The 15,606-nt window shown below is 35.0% G+C and overlaps 1 protein-coding gene across 3 annotated transcripts in view; it reads left to right on the forward strand.

The window, feature by feature from the left end:
• The window catches only part of LOC123525714 (otoferlin-like), a 124,679-nt gene that overhangs the window by 44,454 nt on the left and 64,619 nt on the right, over nucleotides 1-15,606 (forward strand). For 2 of the 3 annotated variants that reach the window (XM_053538726.1, XM_053538728.1), the window contains exons 17-20: nucleotides 16-187; nucleotides 1,875-2,002; nucleotides 2,811-2,951; nucleotides 4,322-4,345. In XM_053538726.1, the coding sequence (XP_053394701.1) occupies nucleotides 16-187; nucleotides 1,875-2,002; nucleotides 2,811-2,951; nucleotides 4,322-4,345 (465 nt within the window). The remainder of the gene's footprint in view (nucleotides 1-15; nucleotides 188-1,874; nucleotides 2,003-2,810; nucleotides 2,952-4,321; nucleotides 4,346-15,606) is intronic. The other variant, XM_053538727.1, reaches the window with a different exon arrangement.

Raw genomic sequence — 15,606 nt, forward strand, 5'->3', positions numbered from 1 at the left:
AAACATTCATTGCAGGAACTTCCGGAAAATGAGCTGTATTGTCCACCTATAACAATCAGATGTGTTGATTGTCGTAACTTTGGTAGATACGTATTAGTTGGTACCCATGTCATCAACTCCATTCATAAATTCATGTATATTCCTACAACGAAGAAAGCCAAACAGGCTTTACAAAAGCTGTTCCCAGGTATGTGTAATGAGATAAAAAGCTATTTAAAGGTGTGTAACATTGCAAAAGCTGGTCCTAAGTATGTGTAATATGGCAAAAGCTGTTCCCAGGTATATGTAACCTGGCAAAGGCTGTTCCTAGGTATGTGTAATATGGCAAAAGCTGTTCCTAGGTACAGTGGAACCTGTCTAATCTGAAGATGCTCGGACCAACAAAAATGTTCGGATTAGAGGGGTTTTCGGATTAGAACGGTTACTAGTTTAGAATGAAAAATTGTGCTATTTTTTACACATGATGTGTAAATTTATCTTTTTGTGTACAGACTAATAAAAATAATCAAATTATAAGCAGCATGTAGATTGCTTTGAGGTAATGTAAATTTCATGCTAAATTCAACTCAATATCACTTGTAAACATTTTTTCACCACTCCTACATTCCCAGAAAGAAGCTAAAAGGAGAATATTTTACATACTTGTCCGGTTATTGTAATGATTCGATTTAGTACCACTTTCAGTGAATAAATTTGCGGCTTTAAATGAATAAATTGCACAAAAAGTTTTGAGGAAGGTACAGGATAAACAGATTAATATGGAACTTTTACACTGACATTCTTACAAAGTTCTGTTCAAACAAACTACTTGAATTTGCTCCTTTCACACCAGTCCTGTGCTTATTGCATGGATCTTCAAAGCAAAAATTTGGCATGAGTTTTGATTATCCGTGTTGGAGCCTATTTTTGTTGACTCCTTTATAAAGAGTAATAGTTAAAATTGTAAACAGACTCAAAAATGTCAAAAATGAGCAAGATTTACATCAGAAACATTGACTAAGGTTCGGATTAGAAGGGTAGATTTTAATGCAATTAGATATTAAAATCACAAAAGTTTGTTCGGTTCTCGGAGTAGAGAGGTTTCGGATTACAAGGATATTTTTACAAAAGAGAATGAATAAGAAAAAATGGTACCAAATAATTTGTTCAGTTTAGAGAGGTTTTCGGATTAGAGGGGTTCGGATTAGGGAGGTTCCACTGTATATGTAACATGGCAAAAGCTGTTCCAAGGTAGGTGTTACATGGTTAAAGCTGTTCCAAGGTACATATTACATGACAAAAGCTGTTCCAAGGTAGGTGTTACATGGTAAAAGCTGTTCCAAGGTACATGTTACATGGCGAAAGCTGTTCCAAGGTAGGTTTGACATGCATGGTAAAAGCTGTTCCCAGGTATGTGTAATATTGAAAAAAGCTCTTCCCTCATAAAAGCTATTTCAAGGTATGTGTAACATGGTTTAAGCTGTTCACAGGTTAAGTAAAGAGGTAGAAGTCAACTACTGTCACCAGAGTGCAGATTTGGCTTACTGTGCCATTTGATTATGTATTTTCAGTACACAGGCTATAATCTGATTTGATATTATTTCACACTCATCCTAAACTTTACATGTCTTACCTGGATGATACCCTATTCTTTGATTAGATTATAATTCATATGTCTTATTTGGATGATATACCATTATTTCTCAAATTTTAATCTGAATGTCTTATCTGGATGAAATACTATTATTTTGCACAGATTAAAATTGAATGTCTAATTTGGATTTTATACTGTTATTGCTGCTTAGGTTAATAAATGTCTTATCTGGATGATATTCTCTTCTTTCTATTATTTTATTCAGATGTCTTATTTGGATGATATACTATTCTGTTTACAGGGAAGAGACCCGATGCACCTCATATTATACACACGGGACCTGTATCAGTGAAGGCATCAGACGTGGCAGTGAATATTGATGAAAACTTCCCTCTTATAAAGAAGGAAACACAAATTACAATTGATAGGGTATGAATCGCTGTCATATTCGATCTTCATCTTAGATAGCAATTTTTATCAAGTTATCCTATCTCAATTTCAGACTTTTTTTACCAAGGTCATCTGCCATTAACTCACACTGAAAGAAGCCCTTGTGGCATAATGGTTATGGTCAGTGTCAGTCAGTTGCCCCATGCCTATAATATGGTTTTAATCTTAATTATGTGAAGAAGACATCCAGCTGTGCTAGCAGGTGTCCATCTTTGCATTTAACATAATGCATTCTAATGTTCCTTCTTCATTAAGAGCAAGAATGTTGCCATTCGAATGGAGATACTAAAACCCAACAATAACAACAAAAATACTATACTGGAGTTGAGCCCTAGCAAGTTTTCTCCCTCTGAAAGAAATTATTCTGGTATGGTATGGTTAAGGAATGCAATTGTTTTTCATTAAAATTTTCCTTCCCTTCAAACTTGTTCAAATATGTTTATAGGATCAAGCTTGATACTTCTGAAAATTTTATCTCACTTTGTTACAATCTGAAACTTTTATCTCACTTTGTTCGATTCTTTTGAAACTCAAATGCTTAATATGATTTAATCCTTAGCATGCTGGACACGATTGATTCTGCCTTTGCGACCAGTGTAGATCATGATGAGCCTGCACATCCATGCAGTCTGATCAAGATCTGCACTGTTCGCTATTCAGTCAGTATCTTTTTTGTAAGCACACCTTTTAACAGTTAATGGTACTGTCCAGATTGAAAGATGGATAAGCTCATTATAGAAATTTAGCATGGTAAGCGTTAATTATCTACATTGTGTAAAATGTATAGGGAGCACAGCAAAAGGACAAAAAGACAGAAGAGAATACAAGGCGTCGTCGCAGACGGTCAACTATAGATGATGATGAACTAGATGAAGAAGCCATGGATTGGTGGAGTAAATACTTTGTTTCCATGGAAACGCTTATAATGGTAAGCTGTCCATTCATATACACCTTGTTTAATATTTTAGATATTTTTTGTGATGTGAAGATAGTGTGCTTAACTTTGTTACAGAAAAACGTAATATTTGTAGAAGCCCTTATAAAACCAATAATAGACAGTTTTTATTTGTTAGAAATACCTGTATACAAGTAAGAGACAAATTTATTTTGCTTTGAATTGTGAAATATATATAATAGATATCATACAATCTTTTTCTGCCTCTAAATCAGAAATTAATAAATCGAGGGCTGAGCGCAAAACTATTGTATCTTGTTCTTTATTCATATACAGTTACAATAGTTTCGCGCTCAGCCCACGAAATGTAATTTTTTCATTTACTTAAGTTGATTACTAAATCTCCAAATCTTGCTTAATTGTAAGTAATTGTAAGACATTTGTAAACTGTCTTCTTTAAAAGAAATTTTTTGCTGAAGTTTCTTGAGAAAGCAGAAATTATTTCTGTTAAAACAGCTTTTGTTAAACATAATTTTCCATGTATCAAATAAGATACGCGTAGGAAAAATTACAAAGTCGTGATTTCATAATTCTCTCTTGCATGCACAGTAGGAATAAAATGTTCTGTGACCTGTCTGAATATTGTCCTAGCATGATTGTCATGAGCCTCTGTGTGACCTAGATCAGTTCCCATCACATCATGGTCAGTAGATGCTTATGTTAAGTCAATCCTATCACATCATGCTTTGACAATGTTGCACTTAGCACCAAAATGTTCACATATATGATAGCTGTAGTGAAAATATGTAGGAATTTAGATTTGTTTATTTGGAATCCAAGGAATCATCTTGTAAAGCCAAGAATAGCTAGGTTACAGATTTTTCAAGTATTAAAAAAATGCTCTCTACTTTCAAATTATAAGTAAGGCACTTAAAAGAGACATAGATATGTTCATAGTTTATGAATTACTTTATTGGCCAATCATGTTTTGTAGTTTGGTTTTAGTCACTCAGCCTTTACTAAAGTTAATCAAAGAAACAATATTTTGCGAATAATACTATAACTACATATTTTTGTCTCATTCTTGTTCTATGATCATATTCGATACTATCCAACAGATTTTCAGTCCTGTTTGTCAAACAATTTTTATTTCCATTAAGGAAAAGTCAAAGTCTGTCAGTGTCCAGGTAAGGTATAGATGTCTCACTTAGTGATAATCTTAGTGGGAATGTTTCACCAACTTAGATAGAAGTGAAATTATGAACTTTGAAATATTCTATTATAATTCAAAATGGAGGATGAAAACTGGATTTTTTTTTCAGTATGATTCTTAGACAAATATTTCTTAACCCGGAGGAAACTGTTTTCCTCTAATACTGACTTTATACGGGATTTTGATTTAGGATCCTGCGGACAAACCAGAACAGGTAAACCTCTGCAACTTAGGATAGATTGACAATTTACTGCTATGCTACAGTTTCAATCTTTTTTTCCCTCTTTTTCATCTTCCTGTCTTTTTACTCTTGGGGAATGCATTAATGTTACACACTAACTACAAAACAGTGTTTTTTTTAAAGCTTTTTGTAGGATTCCAAAAATAATATATTATGGATTTTGAAGTAAGGTCCAATTCTTGAAAAAAAATGCAGTATTATAGAATTTAAATTGTGTCAAGGCAGTGACCTGGCTTTGGAAAAACATAATTTTATACAATTTATTAGCAATGGCTGCAAACAACACATAGAAGACAAGTTAAAATTGGGATAAAATAAAACATTGAATAAAAAACCGCAACATTTTCAGGTTTCAGATAATATGGTTTTTACGAAAAATGAAAGACAGTTCAAATTCAATGAGAAAATATTTTTGTTAATAGTTGCAGGTTTAAATTTTCAATCAGTACTTTTCTAGATAGAGTGCTGAAATGGGCTTCATCTTTAGTGTTAAATGTATTACAATACTGGCATTTGTTTTTCTAATTAAAATGTATCATTAATTAAACTACGCTCATCTTTAAAAAGTGTAGCTTCCGGGTTTTTAATTTATTTTTCCTTTTTTTCCCTTTTTTGGGGGGGAGAGGGGGGATATATATTTTGCATCCTGTATCTTCAGTCACAATTAACTTGAAGTTTTGTTATGAATAAAAGCATGAAATCTCGAATGTGTACTTTGCATGAAAAACAGATATGAACACAACTAATTTTCAATCATCGGCTAGCAGAGTTTTAAAAATGCATGAGCAATAAAACATCACCCTGATTAGTAAATATAATATCACCATATAAGGAAATATACCTGGAATTTTATCCATTTAAGGATAACATGGTGTAATAGGCCTCAATTTCACCAAAAGCTTTAAAAATGTCAAACGATGGAAATAAGGTGCATATTGACAAGTTATATAGTGACAGAAGTTCTCAAAAATTTCCTTTAGATTACCTCTCATGATAATTTTGGCTTTTCATGAGTTATCTCCACCTGAAAACTAGAAAAAAATGATTTTCTCCTTTTCCCTATGGGGAATTTTAGATTTCTTTTTGATATCTGTATCAGAATCAAATAATGCAGCTTTCTACCGCAAAATTTTCTCGAAACTCAAGTTCAGATTCTCATAATCAAAGAAATTATATATTTCCCATAGGCATCAGTGTTAACTTCAATACCGATTATCTCCCCCAAAAATGATAAAATTTGAAAAATCTCTCGGTGAAAAGTTTTTAATTTTGAATGTCTTTGAAGTGACCAAATTTCATTTAAATTTTACCATCCAGTTACAAGATATGAAATATGGCTATTACACCATGTTATCCTTAAATGTGCATTTTTCATAAGAATATAAACACTAGAAGTAAACAGACTGCAGTGGGACTAAATCTTGTCCTTTACAAACATGTTAGATGCATGATTAAAAGCATTGGGAACCAGCTTGAAGTAAGAAGTCTTTTTGTCTTTGTCCACATTTTATAAATTGGTAGAAATTTTGAATTTATGTGAAATCTGTCCCCAACACTCATCCACGGAACTTAATCTTTTCTAAATACTCCGCTGACATGTATGTGCCATTGGGGGTACCTTTTCAGTAGTGGTGTAACGATACATCGAAATATCGATGCATTGCGATACTGGGTGTCTCGATAGAAAAGTCACAATCCAATAACAATCGCCGATAGTTCCTTCAACAATCGATAGTTTTGAAATTTTAGTAAATACAGAAATAATTTATAATTACTAAACCAAGAAACAGAGCCAGCTTTCATTTGCGCCTCGGAAAATGTTTACGTCTCCATTACAATAATTACCCTCACGTAATTAAATTACCACAAAGGACTGGGAAGTCTGGGAGATAATTAATAAATTTAGTTTCTTAGAAACTTTGATTAAATATATTTAAATAACATGTTAATCATAAATGGGGAAATGTACTATGGACACGGAGAAAGTAGGCTACTTGTATGATATAGCAAACTGTTCAGTAGGGCCCTTCATTTAGTGCTGGTACACCTTAGTCCGATCCATCAATTTTCGTCTTTTTCGATGCTTTTGGTTAATAAACATGTTGACATTCGCAACAAAATGGCCGATTCGTTTGAGTATACCTTGCATAGGATTATTGTTTTACTTATTGTTTCAAAAACAAGGAAGGCAAGAAATAGAAAAAATGTTTAAAATATTTAATGTTAGATTTATTTTTGTCCATTTCAATTATACAAACATCTCAGTGTGTATTGGCAGCAATTATAAACAGTGCCATGTCTTACACTGTGTAACAATGCCAGTTGGTAGTTTTACTGTATAAAACATGGTGGCCGATAACTATTGCAATAGTATCTCAATAGTAACCTGCAATAGAATAGTATCGCAATAGTTTTTCAGCAATATCAATAGTATTGCAATAGTCAAAATTGGCCTCAATAGTCACCCCTACTTTTCAGTCAGGCAGCCTAAAAAGTTACGTTATAATTTCAAAAGACTTGCCACATTGTACAGATAGGTTAAGGAAACAGGGTTTGCTTATTTAGTGGGTGTAAGATAAACTTTTACTTAAGGAAATAGTGCACACAAAACTCTTAAACATATCATTCTGATTGTACCTTTTTATGTTTTATGCACAATACACCTTATATATTTATTGTAGAGGCTTGTTCACAAAGATGTAATATTTATTTTTCAGGTTATCCACAAAGATCTTATATTTATTGTTCTATGGTTGCCCACAAAAGTTTCATATTTAATATACAGGGTTGTCCACAAAGGTTTTATTAGCTCACCTGAGCCAAAGGCTCAGGGTGAGCTATTGTGATTACTCAACATCTGTCCGTCCGGCGTCCGGCCACACTTTCCATTAAACAACGTCTCCTCCTAAACCACAAGGCCAGTTTTGATGAAACTTCACAGGGATGTTCCTTGGATGGTCTTCTTTAAGAATTATTCAAAGAATTCAATTCCATTTAGAACTCTGGTTGCAATGGCAGCTGAAATTAAAAACTTAAAAGATCTTCTTGTCCAAAACCACAGGTTATAAGGTTTTTATGTTTAGCATGTAGCATCATCTAGTGGTCCTCTACCAAGATTGTTCAAATTATCCCCCTAGGGTCAAATATGGCCCTGCCCTGGGGGTCACTAGTTTACATAGACTTATATAGAGAAAACTTTGAAAATCTTCTTGTCCAAAACCACAAAGCATAGAGCCTCAGTATTTGGCATGTGACATCATCTAATGGTCCTCTATAAAGATTGTTCAAATAATGCCCCTGGGGTTAAAAGAGGCCCCGCCCCGGGGGTCCCAAGTTTTACATAGACTTATATAGGAAAAAACTTTAAAAATCTTCTTGTCTGAAACCACAAGGCCTAGGCCTTTGATATTTGGTATGTTGCATTGCCTTATGGTCCTCTACCATAATTGTTCAAATTATGCTCCTGGGTTGAAAAGAGGCCCTGCCTCGGGGGCCCCAAGTTTTACATAGACTTATATAGGGAAAAAAATTAAAAATCTTCTTGTCTGAAAGTTCAAGGCTTAAGCCTTTGATATTTGGTATGTAGCATTGCCTAGTGGTTCTCTAACAAGATTGTTCAAATTATACCCCTGGGGTGAAAAGAGGCCCCGCCACGGCGGTGACTTGTATATAAGTTATATAGGAAAAAAAGCTTCAAAAATTATCTGATCATATTTCCTAGATTGTTTAATTATAATTACCTGATGACCCCAAGTAATTAGGGGTCAGTTGACTGTAACCCTGACGTACTGACCTACTTTCTTGTGTTTTAAGATACAACCTTGAAATTTGGATGACATATACAATTTTGCACACTGATCATAACAGTATAGAAATTTGGACCACGTCATTAACTTTCAATAAAGATTTCAATACTCATCTTCAGTGTTCTTAGCCCTGACCTACTGACGTACTTTCTTGTTTTTGAAGCTACAGCAGAGATTTGTATAATCTTTTAACAGATTTCAGTACTTATCTTGAAGAATCTTTATCATGACTTTCTCATCTAGTTTTTATCCCCCGCCGATGAAATCGGGAGAGGGGTATTAAAATGGTGTTGTCCGTCCGCAGCCATTTCTCAGTAACTAGTGGGTAGAATTTCATAAAACTTGAAATAAACATGAACCAACATACTGCGACGATGGCCGTCAAATTTTTTTTTGGATTGGTCAATTTCCTTTAGAGTTATAGCCCTTGATTTAATGAAAAATCCACGTCTGCAGTCATTTCTCAGTAACAACCAGGTAGAATTTCATGAAACTTGAAATAAATATGAACCAACATACTTCGATGATGCCCGTTATTTTTTATTAATTGGTCAATTTTTCTTAGAGTTATTGCCCTTTAATTGTTAAAAAATCCACAGATTTGAACATAACAAACCAACCAATTGGTAGAATTTCATTAAACTTCTTTCATTCTTTTTATAAACATCCCTCTCTTCCCCCCCCCCCCCAAAAAAAAATTCCATTTTTAATTTTTTTTTCAAACCTTCCATGAATATTTATCAACATGCAAAGTTGTATCATTCCCCCACCTCACTCCTCCACCCAGTCATGCCCACTACCCCGATCATGCATCCATATCCTTTCCACCCCCCGAATATTTATAATCAACATGTGAAGTTTTGAACCCTCACCCGGTCACCCCCGCTGCCCCCCACCCCCCAATAAAAGCATTAATTTTCTGTTAAAGGCGCCCGCTGCAGTTTTTTCCAGACGGGTCGATATTTACCCCGACACTGTGCCAATTTGGTTGTGTTTCTAATCGATGTAGCTCATTGCAGAGTTGGAGCAGTCTTCTGAGCATGCCCGGAAGTGATTATCTAATGTCGTTTACGGCAAAAATTCGCAAATTATTTATGTTCGCATGCATTTAATGTATAATATGTAAAATATACTGACTAGAGGTTAGGATAAGTATCACCATGGTTACAAAATATATACATTTAAAGTACTTTTAGTTCAAATTGCTTCAATCTGACATATACTGGAGTCTGTAATTTATACCGGCGCTCCAACTCTGCTTTGCTAATCCCGTAGCATACCCATACCGTACATCCGTATTCTTAAACTATAGGTTTTGTTCGGAGAAAGGCGGAAACTTTCATCATTCTATGACATCAAAATGCTTCAGAAACACCTTAAAATTCGCTTATTAAGAAATCTGCCATTTGATAATTTGATATATCTCTAAGTCATTTGCTCAAACACTGAAAGAGTATTTCGTACAAACCTGCATTGTATAAATGCCCGCTACACCCCACCTCGTTGTAATTTGATTTAAGCGAAATCTTATATGGTGACCTATCAATTTTCTTTTTGTTAGCTCACCAGAGCACAAAGTGCTCAGGGTGAGCTGTTGTGATCGCTCACCGTCCGGCGTCCCGCCGTCCGTCCGTCCACACTTTCCTTTAAACAACATCTCCTCCTAAACCAACAGGCCAATTTTGATGAAACTTCACAGGGATGTTCCTTGGATGGTCTTCTCTAAAAATTGTTCAAAGAATTGAATTCCATGCAGAACTCTGGTTGCCATGGCAACCGAAAGGAAAAACTTTAAAAATCTTCTTCTCAAAAACCAGAAGCCCTAGAGCTTAGATATTTGGTGTGAAGCATTGCCTAGTGGACCTCTACCAAGTTTGTTCAAGTCATGACCCCGGGGTCAAAATTGACCCCGCCCCAGGGGTCACTTGATTTTACATAGAAAAATCTTCTTCTCGAAAACCAGAAGCCCTAGACCTTAGATATTTGACATGTAGCATTGCCTAATGGACCTCTACTAAAATTGTTCAAATCATGACCCCGGGGTCAAAATTGACCCCGCCCCAGGGGTCACTTGATTTTACATAGGAAAATCTTCAAAAAATTTCTAAAAATAAAGCAGAAGGCCTAGGTCTTAGATATTTCACATGTAGCATTGCCTAGTGGACTTCTACAAAATTTGTTCAAATCAGACCCCCGGGGTCAAAATTGACCCCGCCCCAGGGGTCACTTGATTTTACATAGGAAAACCTTAAAAAATCTTCTTCTCAAAAAGCAGAAGCCCTAGAGCTTAGATATTTGACATGTAGCATTGCCTAGTGGACCTCTACTAAAGTTGTTCAAATCATGACCCCCCGGGGTCAAAATTGACCCCGGCCTAGGGGTCGCATGATTTTACATATAAAAATCTTCAAAAGTTTTCTTAAAATAAACCAGAAGGCCTAGAGCTTAGATATTTCACATGTAGCATTGCCTAGTGGACCTCTACAACATTTATTCAAATCATGAACCCAGGGTCAAAATTGACCCCGCCCCAGGGGTCACTTGATTTTACATAGGAAAATCTTCAAAAATTTTCTAAAAATAAACCAGAAGGCCTAGGTCTTAGATATTTGACATGTAGCATTGCCTAGTAGACCTCTACAAAATTTGTTCAAATCATGACCCCCGGGGTCAAATTGGCCCCGCCCCACGGGGTTACTTGATTGTACATAGAAAAATCTTCAATATTTTCTCAAAATAAACCAGAAGGCCTAGAGCTTAGATATTCGACATGTAGCATTGCCTAGTGGACCTCTACAAAATTTGTTCAAATATTGACCCCCTCAGGGTCAAATTGACCCAGCCCCAGGGTTTACTTTATTGTACATTGGGAAATCTTCATAAATTTGCTTAAAATAAACCAGAAGGCCTAGATCTTAGATATTCGATATGTAATATTGCCTAGTCGACTTCTACAAACTTTATTCAAATCATGACCCCCGGGGTAAAATTGGCCCCGCCCCAGGGGTTACTTGATTGTACATTGGAAAATTTTCCAAAAAGTTTCTAAAAATCATCAGTTTGACATTTGAAACATATTACTCTGGTGAGCGATCCAGGGTCATCATGACCCTCTTGTTTTAGATTAGGTAGACATAACCAAAGGTATGTGCAGAGTTTGATTAAATTCTATTATGCATACATGTGATAAGTTCAGAATCCCAAAACTGGAGGTTTGCCATTTTTCAGCTGGAGTTGAGGTCTCAAAACTGGAGGTTTTTTATCGACATAAATTAAGCGCGCGGACACAAAACTTAGAGAGAAAATCCAACATTTTAGGCCACACAATAACGCATAAGTCTACACCAGAAGAAACAATCCTCATAACTCTTGATTTGAATTTTGACAGAGTTATGCCACTTTTAACTTAAATTTTTGGTTAAAGTTTTATATAATGTCCAGTATCTCTGTTACATTCAAAGCTATTGACTATTATGCCCCTTTTACTGGCAAAGCTTTAATTCAGAGCCAATCACTGAGAAAAGTCGAGCATGCTGTCTTACAGAAGCTCCCTCTTGTTCTAACTTTAAACTTTCTTAACAGATTAAATTTTTAGAAACAAAGTCTCAATTTAGGTCTGAAATGGTGGTTAACATGCATTAACATTATTCTACTCGAGGACTCTAAATTAGTCTGAACACAACTCATAAATTATGTAAGTTCCTTACCCCACCCACTTTCGTATAAAAATACTAATCACTAATGACTTTGACATGAAAAACAGAAAACATGTGCAGAAATGCATCAGCATGTATTAACCCTTACCAAAATAATGTAGATTGATGTTATGAAATAAATGAGTGTGTGTTTTCATTCAATTTTCAATGAAGTAAGTCTGATTTTAGTAGCAAATTAAATTGGTAAACATTGGAAGAAAATGGCGTAACTGCATTATTAAGGAGAAATAACATTGTTCTAAAAATAGTAATGGGTTGGTTTTTCCAACAATTATTTATGTGATTTTATACCGAACAAAACTTTTCTTTGAATAATCAAAAATTCATTTCAGCTGGGAATTATTTCTTATGACTGGGAGTGCTTCAAATTGGTAAAAAATGGAGCCTAACTGGCATTGAGAATGGGCCGATATTCGGCCCCGTGAGACAGGTGGAAAAGGCCCTGTTTGTCTAATCCCTTATCAAAACAAACAATTAATCATGTTATCAAAATTCTCCTGTGAAAAACAACTGTTTCCTCCAGCTACATGTGTATCAAACATGTATAATACACAACAGTCAGTGACACGTTGATTTAAGGTGTAAACATGTTTGGCACTCCTTGGTAATTATCAACCCAGTCATAATACTGATTTTTTTTTTTTTTATAAAAGCGGTAGAATTATGGTTTTGGTCGGGAGACTGGAGGCAAGGTGAAAAAATCGGGATTTTGACCCTCCTGCGCGGGAGATCAGATGTATGCTCTTATGTGAAACTCGATGAAATAGCAGAAGTACCAACTTAAAATTGACTAAAATATGCAAAAATAGCCCTTGGGTCTGCTGAACAAGTATTCCTTTCTTTACAAAATCATTTTCTTTTGATTTCTCCGAGCATGTTTCAAATAGATATATTGTTTTCCGTTATAAAAATGCTTAGATGTCAAATTTATACTGCTTATTGTACTTTACTGAAATATATTTTAGGATTATAGAAATTTTGAAAAATGCAAAAATAGCACCATATCTAGGGGAAAATTAAATTGAAACAAAGCCCGTGACCTAGTATTTTTATTTCATTTTTCAATACATCATAACATGATCTTTTAATACAAAACATTTCATCAAAATCTATTATTGAGAAAAAAATTACGAAACTGTAGCGAGCGTCCTTGAATTGATTATAACATGATCTTTTAATACAAAACATTTCATCAAAATCTATTATTGAGAAAAAAAATTACGAAACTGTAGCAAGCGTCCTTAAATTGATTCTGACTAATGAAATTATTTGCTTCTTAGTAACATCCTTAACATTTTGCCAGATATATTTTTTTGCCATTCCTCACCACAAACCATTTCGGCGGGGGATACCAATTCATCGAATTTGCTTGTTTGTTTTGTTTTTGAAGCTTTAGCAAAGAAATTTGTTCAGGCAAGCAATTAAACTCAGGTGAGCGATATAGGGTCATCATGGCCCTCATGTATTTAATGTACTATAGTTGTCCACAAAGGTTTTGTATCTAATATACTTAGGTTGTCTACAAATGTTTTATATGTAATGTACTATGGTTGTCAACAAAGATGTTGTATTTATTGTTCTATGGTCATCTTCAAAAGTTTCATATTTAATGTGCAGGGTTGTCCACAAAGATTTTGTATTTGATGTACTATGGTTGTTCACAAAGGTTTTATGTTTAATGTACTATACTAGTTGTCCACCAAGTTTATTATATTTAATGTACTTTGGTTGTTCACAAAGATTTTGTATTTAATGTACTATGGTTGACCACAATGGTTTTAATGTTTAATGTAAAGGGTTGTCCACAAAGGTTTTATATTTAATGAACTATAGTTGTCCATAAAGGTTTTATGTATAATGTACTAGGGTTGTCCACAAAGTCTGGATTTGCTTTTCATAATGTTTTTAGCTCACCTGAGTCATGGTTAGCTTTTGTGACCGCTCAATGTCCGTCATCAGTCATCCGTCGTGTGTCTGTCAACATTTTCTAAAAAAATCTTCTTCTTGAAAACCACTGGGCAGAATTACACCAAACTTTACAGGAATGATCCTTGGATGGCCTCCTTTCAAAATTGTTCAAAGAATTTAATTCCATGCAGAACTCTGGTTGCCATGACAACGGACAGGAAAAACTGTAAAAATCTTCTTGTCCAAAACCACAGGGCCTAGGGCTTTGATATCTGGTGTGTAGCATCATCTAGTGGTCCTCTACCAAAATTATTCAAATTACCCCCCTAGGGTCAAATATGGCCCCGCCCTGGGGGGTCACATGGTTTATATAGACTTATATAGGGAAAACTTTGAAAATCTTCTTGTACAAAACCACACAGCCTAGGGCTTCGATATTTAATATGTAGCATCATCTAGTGGTCCTCTACAATGATTGTTCAAATTATCCCCCTAGGGTCAAATATGGCCCCACCCCAGGGGTCCCAAGTTTTACATAGACTTATATAGGAAAAAAAGTTTAAAAATCTTCTTATCTGAAACCACAACACTTAGACCTTTGATAGTGGTTTTTAGCATTGTCTTATGGTCCTCAACCAAAATTGTTCAAATTGTACCCCTGGGGTGAAAAGAGGCCCTGACCTGGGGGTCCCAAGCTTTATATAGACTTGTATAGGAAAAAACTTTAAAAATCTTCTTGTCTGAAACCATACGACCTAGGCTTTTGATATTTGGTATGATGCATTGTCTAGTAGTCCTCTACCAAAATTATTCAAATTATGCCCCTGGGGTTAAAAGAGGCCCCGCCCTGGGGTCACTTAGTTATTATGTGAGTTATGTAGGAAAAAATACTTAAAAAATCATCTGATCCTGTTTCCAAGATTATAATTATAATTACCTGATGACCCCAAGTAATATGATGTCACTTGACTGTGACCTTGACCTACTGACCTACTTTCTTGTTTTTTAAGATACAGCCTTGAAATTTTGATGACATACATAGTTTTGCACACCAAGCGTAAAACTGAATTTCATTGACCATGAATGTGACCTACTGACTTTCTTAATATTTTATCATCAGTTTGACATTTGAAATATCTAGCTCATATTACTCAGGTGAGCGATCCAGGGTCATCATGACCTTCCTGTTATAAAGTCTTGTCGGGATTGGATTCAATATTAAAAGTATTAAAATGTTGTTTGGTCGTGTTTATAATGTTAATTTATTGTATTTACAAGGAATAGGGGAAAAGGATACATTATAGAAAGGCAGTTCAGCAGGGAAAAAGATTCATAAATCATTAATGAGCCATGCCATGAGAAAACCAACATAGTGGGTTTGCATTCCATTCTGGTCGCTTTCAAAGCCTATTGCAATTAGAGAAACTGTTAGCGAACAGCATGGATCCTGACCAGACTGCGCGGATGCGCAGGCTGGTCTGGATCCATGGTGGTCGCAAAGCCACTATGTTGGTTTTCTCATGGCATGGCTCATTTATCTTGATACTGTACAGTAAACTTCTCAAAGTAATGTAAGGATCCCAAAGAAAACAGTGAGGTATTTAAAGTCATTAAAAACAGGTCATTAATATACACAGGCAAAATCAAAAGTAATTGCTAAAAGTTCTAATGCAATACATTTCAAATCCAATTCTTGCATTAGTTTGAGGAGTACTACATTGTTATCAGTCATCATTTTTGTGAAAATGTTGTGTTGTGACATTTTGCATGGTGCATGCAACTTTTATATGAACCCAACATATAG

The sequence above is a fragment of the Mercenaria mercenaria genome, chromosome 3, assembly GCF_021730395.1.
Source record: "Mercenaria mercenaria strain notata chromosome 3, MADL_Memer_1, whole genome shotgun sequence".
NCBI lineage: Eukaryota > Metazoa > Mollusca > Bivalvia > Venerida > Veneridae > Mercenaria > Mercenaria mercenaria.